General features: G+C 38.9%; 1 protein-coding gene across 5 annotated transcripts in view; it reads right to left on the bottom strand.

Annotated features, from left to right (window-relative positions):
• Nucleotides 1-1511: 1511 nt before the first annotated feature.
• The window catches only part of LOC121324254 (reticulon-1-A-like), a 44424-nt gene continuing 36366 nt past the window's right edge, over nt 1512-9569 (bottom strand). For 4 of the 5 annotated variants that reach the window (XM_041265927.1, XM_041265928.1, XM_041265929.1 and 1 more), the window contains 6 exons: nt 4317-4524; nt 3686-3824; nt 3202-3271; nt 2665-2711; nt 2508-2566; nt 1512-2359 (listed from right to left, as the gene is read on the bottom strand). In XM_041265927.1, the coding sequence (XP_041121861.1) occupies nt 2317-2359; nt 2508-2566; nt 2665-2711; nt 3202-3271; nt 3686-3824; nt 4317-4524 (566 nt within the window). In that variant the 3' untranslated portion in view covers nt 1512-2316. Of the gene's footprint in view, nt 2360-2507; nt 2567-2664; nt 2712-3201; nt 3272-3685; nt 3825-4316; nt 4525-7618; nt 7726-9569 lie in introns of those variants that run through there. The other variant, XM_041265932.1, reaches the window with a different exon arrangement.

Here is a 9569-nt window from a genome sequence, read left to right as displayed (position 1 = left end):
ATATGATCTGTGGCGCTCCTAACAAGTGTTCATCCAGTCCAGTCAAAAAAGGACGGGCTACAGCCTCGGCCAGTGAGATGCATTTTACACCCACTGTGTAATCTTGATAGTTTGATTGAATTTGGGCAAACTGTTCTAAAGATATGCCATAGATTCCTAAGAAGGAACGTGAAGAATGATCTAGATTTGAGTGGATGTTCGGAGTCCTCACAAGTGATGCCAAACCCAACCCCCCCACACCCCCACTTAATAGGTTAGTTTGGTAATCATGATGGAAAGTTATTAATGACGATACACCCCATCTTCTAAATTGTCAAACCAGTTGTAAAACAGTTAAATAATACAAATAATAATGTTAAATATTACTACTACACTGCTGTAGGGTGTCATTTTTTTAAGTATCTTGGCGGAAGTTTATCTTGTCTGTGACTTTATTTATTTATTTATTTATTTTTTTAAATCATTTTTTCCTTTTGTTTTATGTATAGGCATGAAGAGGCCTAGGGCCTTGCACGTTGAATTTTATGCTTGACGTTTAACTATTGCTTTTTGAAATGATTTTTAGTTCATTTTGGATTGTGCTTGTATTTGAAATTTTAAACATAATAATAGTGGTACAGCTGCACACCTCGATGGCGCGCTGTCCATGCATGTCGCCTCAGGAGAGGTGCATGTGTACTTTGTTTGCTTTCGTTTTGTTTTTTTACTGCAGTGACATGCTTTCACATGTCATGGAGGAGCACTCCAGTTCTAGAAGGGCCATTTGTAAACCAGATTTATTAAGTATAAAGAAAATATTAACTGTGCCATCCCTGACTTTGGTGATTAATTTTGTTTATATAAAACTGTATTTGTGTTAAATATCTGTCTTCCGGCGAAGGTATAATTTGATTATGCGTTGTGCTGCTGTGATAGTTACTTTGTTTTAAAGTTGTAATACCAAACTGCTTCCACAGGAGGGCGTATGGTCTCTTGAATAGATGCCTCCAAGGTGGAAAATAGTGCTTTCAAATTCAGGGTCCCTCTGTTATGAACTGCACGGATTTTAGGATTATAATTCCTATTCAGGGCTGCATTCATAGGGGTCTATTTTAATGATCTAAACAGAGGGGAGCCTCCATTCTTTCTATTAATACAGCAGGGTTATTCCAGTAAGAGGCCTACTTCAACACTACTAGATGCAATAAAAGTACAGTAAAATGTTTATAAACATTAGGTTGGTTGTGTTAAAATCTCCCACATAGACTGTATAGATTTATAAGTGATAATACAACTTCAAGGTAAGTTGTGCTTCTACTGCTCATGTGTAATCCAGTACGTACTAGAGTTAGCAGGAGAGGACATATATCACTGGCAATATTTACTTCTTTATATACTGAATTCAAAGCACTGCTGACATTGTTTAGGTGATGGGTGGTAAGTGCAGGTAACAGATGAAAAAAAGGAAAAGGGGCTTGTTACAACAGCTGCTACTCCACCCCCCGCAAAGTAATACGAAAATAGAAAATATCTTACAATTAGGTACATTTATTTTCGCATTCATTAATGAGTACATAATAAGTGCAAATAATTAGTCCATGGCCATGAAGAACTACACTGAACATTGTACAGAGTTCGACAGATTTAACAAGCTGGCAGTCTCTAGGTTCCTTTTGTTCTTTTTTAGTAGTTCAACAATAGTACCTAAAAACATGAGTAGTGTAGTTCCTTATAGTTATACAAAACCAAATGTTACAGTTACCATACCTAATCAGTACATTTTTCTTTTGTGCTGGAAAACACCAAAAACGTTAGTATACACACATATATATATATATATATATATATATATATATATATATATATATATATATATATATATAATGTGTGCGTGAAGCCCCACCAGTGACATAAAAGCAATTTAAACTATTGCAGCATTGCACTAAAGCAGGAAAAGCGTTTGCCACACACTTAGAACATCAAAACTTATCAACACTGCTCAAAAGTAGCAGAAAGAAACACAAAAGGTATATCAAATAGTATTACTCAAGACTCCTAACATGCACTTGATAACCAACACAAAAAAACACATCTAGTACATTTTTTTGTTTTTTTGTTTTCTTGTTTTAACTTTTATTTCCTTACTATAGTGCTTGAACGAGTGATAAATCGAAGGTTATAGAGACAGCACTGGTAGGGGCTGCTCCAGTGCTATGTGTTTCCATCATCAAGGTGCTGACGAATGGTACCACACTCCAGTAAACTGGGAATTTGGAAGCCCTTCCGGGTTCAATCCTCCCTTGTTCTGGGATGATGGCACCCCTTGTGTGATGGTCTCTATTCGGCCTTGCTCTTGGCACCTGGAATTTTAGCCTGAATCCTGAAAAACATGAAAATGGACGTTGAATGAAAATCAGACCTATGGAAAAAACTATATTACTCCAAAATGTCTTGCCTGTTCAAAGTAAAGTAAATGTCTATCATTACTTCTGAGTCACAGTGATATTGAGAATTACATTAAAACTTACTTTCCAATCACAGAATTGACGTGAGTCCTCACAAGCCCCAAATACTGGTCAATCTGTGCCTGTAATAAACAGAAAATAGATTTGAAATTCATCTTGGATTTCTAATCATTATCGGTAAGAAAATGTTACCCTTTTCAGGAATAGAATGTGAACCTACCTGGTATTTCTCGTAAACCACAGGCATAGTAAACATGGAGATGACAGCTGTGGAAACATTATTATCACACAGTTATCTACAATTGATATTGCGTTTTTTTTTTATTTAACCTGTCCTACAGAATTCATAAATATGGTGAATTCTAAATTCAACATAGCCCAGTTTAAACTATACGTGTGAGATTTGAAGGGCATCGTTGACTAGGTCTTATGTGCTGACGATACGTTTCCACATTAGACTCACTGTTGTTTGCATGGTACATTAATAATTTACCAGATGAAACTGGAAAACCTTTTAAATAGTAAAACCTGATGCTGTGTGTTCATGATGCTGGATTTTCCCAGGCAGATGTGACATGTCTGGGCCATTTTAATTAACAATCATTTTAATTGACACTGAGAAATTATAATTAAAATATCTCAGATGCAGGTGTTTTTAATTAGCCAAAATACTGAGGTAACCGCAGAAATCATTTTGAAAGCCATTCATAAAGCAATACAGAGTATATTTAAAGGCTGTGAACGAAAGGCTAGTTACCCATTATGAGCAGTGTCAAGCCATTGAAGAGAGCACCGACGTACGTCAACAGCCACATTAGCACTGCAAACTGAAGAAGAGAACAAGTTAAACCTTCAAGCTGTGCTTTTCGCTCCCATGGGATACCTTGTTTTGAGACTTTTCAGACATGTGTTTCTTACCCCTTGGTTTCATATTATGAATAGGCTTGAGAATTAGAATCATTTTGGGTGAGTAACCCTAAAATTAAATATACATTTGCTAGATTATAAAAACAGAAATAACTTTTATCTGTTACCAATGCGTGGCCCCTGTTTTGGTTTGAAGTTGTTGGCAGGTTCACTCTTAAGCTTGTGCTGTTGGACACTTGGCTCAGTTCAGCCACTGAACTGATGGATGCATGGACACCCACTGTCGCACCTCTTGTGTGGACACCAAGGTGCTGCTGGTAGCTCACGATATGTGGCTGAGTAGTTTTGCATTAGGGTGTGTTCTCTTCTCTTACCTTTAAAGAGTCCACCAGGTCCTGCACCAGAAAGAGTCTCCTGAGCTCCTTCAAGGTGCTGTTCAGGTACAGCTGGGCATTGTCTGCATATTTCTGGATCTGTTCCTGGGAGAGGGAGATTTCCAGGTCCAAATAAGCTCTGTGGGGATCAAGTGTTTTAAAATGACGGCCCAGGACCGGTGGTGTTAGATTAAGAGTTAAATAACTTTGAGTGCTGTCTGTTTGCGCAACATACAAATAAACAACCTGGAATATAAATATATTGGGGTCCTGTTTTGTTTTATTTCGAGCACGGCCAGGTTTTACTGGAAATTGTCTGAATTAATTTTTTAACATTTTTTTTTTAACAGTTCATTTGTGTTCCAAATTCAGCAGTTATGATATTTACCAGATATGTTACAGTACTTCATAAATGTTATTACATAAACCTTCACAATCTGGAACATGTCAGTTTCCAACTCTGGGGAAACCTGACAAAAAAAACCCAAAAAACAATTGCCTTCAACACATTTGCTATAACCATTTACATTTTTTTTTTTTACATTAAATGCCATTCAAGGGTTTACATTTTCAATCGGGGGCATCAAGCTTTTAGGCTAGGATGAAGAAGCTGCTGTAGGTCATCACTTACTTGAAAGGATGCCCTTCGTCAGTCTTCTGTATGGCCTGCAGGACTGACTTGTAGATTCTGAAGCTGATGGTGGCTGAGAGGGCAGCGAGTGCGAGGTATGCGATGACACTGACCACGCTGAACTGGGTGAGGGAGAAGAGCAGCAGGAGCAGGCTGCCCAACAGGATCCCTGTCTGCTTGAGGTCACGCCAGTACAGCAAGTCAATAGCTGCAAAACAACAAAACCCACACGCTCATCTCAATCCCAGGCAGTGTCGGAAATATGCAGTGCTACACAAGCTGGAAACTAGAAGAGACACTTTCAGATAGTTAAATGAAATGCGATTTAACACATGCTACTTGTGAAGTGTGGGGCTATCCTGCTATCATCCTCTGGATTAGCAGTGTGTTTTCCTTTCCTCATTTTCAGTGCAGGATAACTTTTTCAATGAGTGAGTGAGGACCATTTAGTGATGTATTTAGTAAAATACTGTATAGTCCTTTTTAATGCTGCAATAAGATGTGACTACAGTTCTTGTAGAAAATTCCTTTATAAGTGATACTTGTTAATTATATTTCTTTCAAGAAAGGAAAAATGAAATTGCTCCTGGCATCAAAAATAACGACTAAATGAAAAGCAAGGCTCAAGTTCCCCCTACTTTTCTGTACAGCATTTATTGCAGAATACACTATATTGATACAGACTTTTAATAACAGCACTAAGTAATCTTTATTGACATCACTGAATGGGAAGCAGGCCTTCCTAACAGACTCAAGGGTAATGGCTCCAGTGGTTCTCTAATGTTATTTCACTGAAACGATTCCTTGTCGCTGTTTTCTTCCATTTGGGGTCCTGTCCCTACAGGGCCAGTAGAGAGCACGTTATTTATCAGTCCCACATCGTTTTCCTCTCATGATTCGGTGCCTGGATCTTTCACAGGAAACAAACCCGGCCATCCTTTTCTGTGAACAAACATTTGAATAAAAACAAAAAAAAATCGCCAGTCTCTTCAGTCCCAGGCCGTACAACATGCTGTATTTTAAATGCACTGCCATTTTATCAACCCGTGGGCAATGTAACATTAATAATTATGTAGTCCTGGATTTTAATTGCTGGAGTAGCTTGATATGGTATAAATGTTCACTATAAAAGACATGTTTCATGTGAGGTTCAGAGAGTTACGAGTAAGAAGCTCGTCATAAATCGTGTCAGCATATGGATGTGTCAAGTAATGCTCACGTTGCCATCTGTACTTTTTATATGTGGCTTGTGGTTAAACAGTGCTGTCCATTTACACATTCATTCTCACTAATACAATTTTTTATTTTTATTTTTTTTTTTTTTACTGAGGTGCTCTGCCTAACCCAATCCCAGCATTCCATTCAAATACAGTCCATCTTGTTTGTGTGAAGCATTGGTTGCATTTACTGGTACTTTAAGCCTGCCCCTCTCAGACTAACTTCACGCAGTGACTCTCCTAAGTGGTTAGATAAGAACATGTCTGGTGATTTAACCCTAACTGAGATGTCGGCCAGTCTAACTACCTAAAAGTACAGAGCCACCAGTAGCAGGGTGTGCTTGTATTGTACCATGATGTTACCTGATATCCATGAAATTTACACATGTATTTTTAAACTTCATGCCCAAGATTCTCTTTCGAGTTGTCAGAGGAATGCCCTGCAGAATCTGCTCAGTTAATTCCAAGGACACTGCTCCTCCGTCCAGGAGAAGGCTACCTCAGCTTTGTTACTTGAAGTTTTATTGTAGTTTTTTTGTCTGATCGATTGCTAGTGGTTACCTGCTTGACGATACACCTGCCATTGTTACTCACTTTCTTTAGAACCTGAACTGGCAGGAGTGCACCGCAATGTCTGTACATAGTCTCATAGTCTCCACTACTTCCACTGCCCTATGAGGGCTGCTCATGCCCCTCTCATTGTGGTGAGTGGTAGAGAGACAGCATGCCTTTAGCTGCCATCTCCTGGGGAGCTTGGATATGTCCTGTTCTTCTCATAGCACGATCCGTCACTCATAACCGCCATATTACTATTCATGTAATGAGAACAGGGCTGACACTGCGAAACATCCGCAAACCTTCCTGGGCGTTTTGTGGACTTGTTTCTTTTGTTCAGAGGGTTAGGGTTACTCGAGGAAGTGTGGGATGAACACATTCAGAAAACCAATGGGTCCTCGAGTGCAGCCGAAGACATACACAAGATTCTGTGTGTGTCAGAGAAATTGTAGTAATTTGAATTGCATTCCATTTAAATTGAAAATATTAATATTCATTGTACTCATAACAACAGCTAGAGTACCAAGCAGTTTTTGTTTGTAAAACATCTCTGATAAATGAAACGGAAGCAACCAATATTAAATCACCTTTGCTCCCCTATGAGTCTACCCACAATCACAGGCTTTCGCAGCTGTGCAAAGCACTGTTCTATATGTGACAGCATGCGCCAGTTGTTTATGCTAGAGAGAGCCTCGTTTCAGCACGGCAAATATCAACCTGCTAAGGGTTAAAAGAAGAAATGGCTTTCTTTCCACACTCCAGGGTTTGTTGCTGTCACCTGCGTCCGTCACAGCAGAGACTAAAAGTGATTGCAGACGCCGACTGTGTTCTGTACGGTTGAAAGGCTTTATTTCTTTTCCGTTCTAAGTTCACATTTGTCGAGAGGGAAGAATGCTGGGAAGGTCCCCTGTGTGTCTAACACGGTGTTCTTCCAGCCAGTCTAAATTTAGCCCAGCGCTGTTTGCTGCTGGTGATAAAGCAGCCCACCACCCCCCTCTCTTCTCAAGCCTGACTGGGATGCCAAGTGCACTCCTTTTGTATCAAGTGACAAGGAAAAAAGGGTGTGACACTACCGTCTCCTCCATCAGATCACTGCGAAACGCTATCTGTAGAAATGAGCCGCTCCCCTTAGTTGTGTAGCATCAGTACGACAGATGGTAAGCAAAGAATAATAAAAATAAATAAATAAAAAGAAACAGATCAACACAGACATACAAAGCCAGAATGATTCTTAGCATGTAGGCAATAATGATAGAACCCTAAATGATCTGCAGTCATAACAATGCTTGCATAAACTAGTCACCCAACTAGAAATGTAGGACTTACACTCTTTCTTTAAATCTAGGCATCTAGTAGAAACATATCCACAGCATCCAGCTGTAGCCTATTCCACATGTGTAATATTAACAGTACAATATTTATGAATACCAATGCACACACTTACAAAGACCTACACAGAGTTGTACTATATCTTTCTTGCTGTCTGATTCCACTGTTTAAATACACACAGACACAAATGTATTTACTGACCTGGCTTTCCCATTTTTAGAGGATGCAGCTGCACTATTCCTAAACAAAGAAGCAGGTCTGCTCGCAGTGTTCCTGGCTGCACTCTGTGTGTGTGTGGGAGGAGCCTCACTGGCACATGCCTCGGTTTACTAATCATTACCAGTCAGGGGGGACAAGTGCTAAAAAGTTCAATATCTACCAATATATATTCAAAACCATTTCAATATCTATCTGTATAAATCATTATCCCTCCTTCCTTACTGTAACAATGCACTGCCTACCCCTTCCACTGAACAGCATTGTGCCCCCTCTACCTGCCTTGGGTTTAGTCTCACTAGCCTCCTAGCTACTCCCCCTCAAACTGAACTATATTGGAGCGCTGAGTAATACAATACCACAATGTTTAAATGAAATATGTAAATCGCCTCCAGAACCCGCTGAGCCAGACTGTTGTCATAATGGTACCCTCTGTACGAGGCTGCTGATTGGCTGATGGTCATTTGATGTGTTAAAATTACATGTTGATCTGTCAGTCTGGGTCTTGAAGTGCAAGATAAAAGTGACGCTGCTATACAGAGTAATACATCTGCAACAAATGTATGATCTGCATTTGATCCGTAGTTTTTGAATGTGAAGAAAGCCAAAACTACCTTTTATATGGTTTTTTTTTTTTTTTTTTTTTTTTCTTGTAGAGGGGAATATAGTAACCATTGCCTGAGCTCAGTCTGGCAAGACTTTGTCAACATTGAATTAAAATTCTCATTTGTATGAATCGTTTTCATTAGTTATTTTCCTGTGATCTCAGGGAAACCTAACACAAAGACACTGGTTGTCATTTTGTTTTTGTTCCTTTAAAAAACACTGCTCGTGCTAAAATGACTATCGCCTAGGAAACAGAACGATCAGCCTCTCCAGCAGGTAAAATGGACATTCCAAGTGACTTGCTGTTTACTGAGCTAATATAAAAATCCAAGGCTCTGCAGTAATAAAGGCAATTAACAGGCCGATATTTTAACTCTGCTGCAGCAAACACAGCCCCATACAGTATGACCCTGTTCGTAATTGTTCTGTAAAAACGGATTGTTAAGGTCTGCTGCCTAGCAACCTTAAAGGTAACCCACGAGCAAGTTCAAGTTTACACAGTTAATCTTGCCGGAGTGGGAAGATTTGTGATTGGTCTTTACTCAGTAACTACCTATTTTCATATTCAACATGATTCTTTAATCTAGGATAATAAGAATCCTAGCATTATTTTTAATTATGTGTATGAGCTAACATGTGCTCTGGTGCCAGCTCCCCACCAACTGTGATTAATACAGTGGGTGGAAATTAGTTTCTCTTTATGTGCATTTTTTGAAAGTGGTCCTCTCAACATTTTAAGTAAAAAATAATAATCAGAATACGTTTTCTAAGCAGTTGGTATACATGCCAACAATTCAAGTGTTTTTCAGGAAACTGCAACATGAACATCAAGGCAGTGATAGTCCTGAGGTGTTTACTAGATTATTATGTTGAAAATCTAAACTCTTTCCTGTAACTTGTGTCATTTTTTTCATTTCTAAAGTTGACATTAATGACCTCTGTATTATAATTCAATGAAATTCAGCATGAGTTTTGTCTTTGCTGTGCTTTAGGATTGTTCTTATTCTGTAATGTTGGGGGAAGAGCAGCAGTAGCTTTGAAGTTATTATGATGGAAATGCCTCAGGCCTTGGTTAAAAAAAAAAAAAATGTGTGTGTGTGTGTGTGTGTGTGTGTGTGTGTCATTTTGCATCCCTAGTCCCAATCGATCTATGGACCAATCAATGAATCAATCCAGTCAGTGAATCGGTCCAATCTCCAAAATTGATCCGATCTGCAGTAAATATCTGATTAGCTAGCAAGCTGTGGCCGTCATTTAATTAACAGCATTTTATATTAGTATCAATAAGAGCACACTAGTTTAATTAACACTCTGCTTCTTTAATCAGGGC

Source organism: Polyodon spathula, chromosome 12 (assembly GCF_017654505.1).
Source record: "Polyodon spathula isolate WHYD16114869_AA chromosome 12, ASM1765450v1, whole genome shotgun sequence".
Taxonomy (NCBI): Eukaryota; Metazoa; Chordata; class Actinopteri; order Acipenseriformes; family Polyodontidae; genus Polyodon; species Polyodon spathula.
Note: the sequence above shows the minus strand (reverse complement) of the source record. Positions and strands in the feature narration are given on the sequence as shown.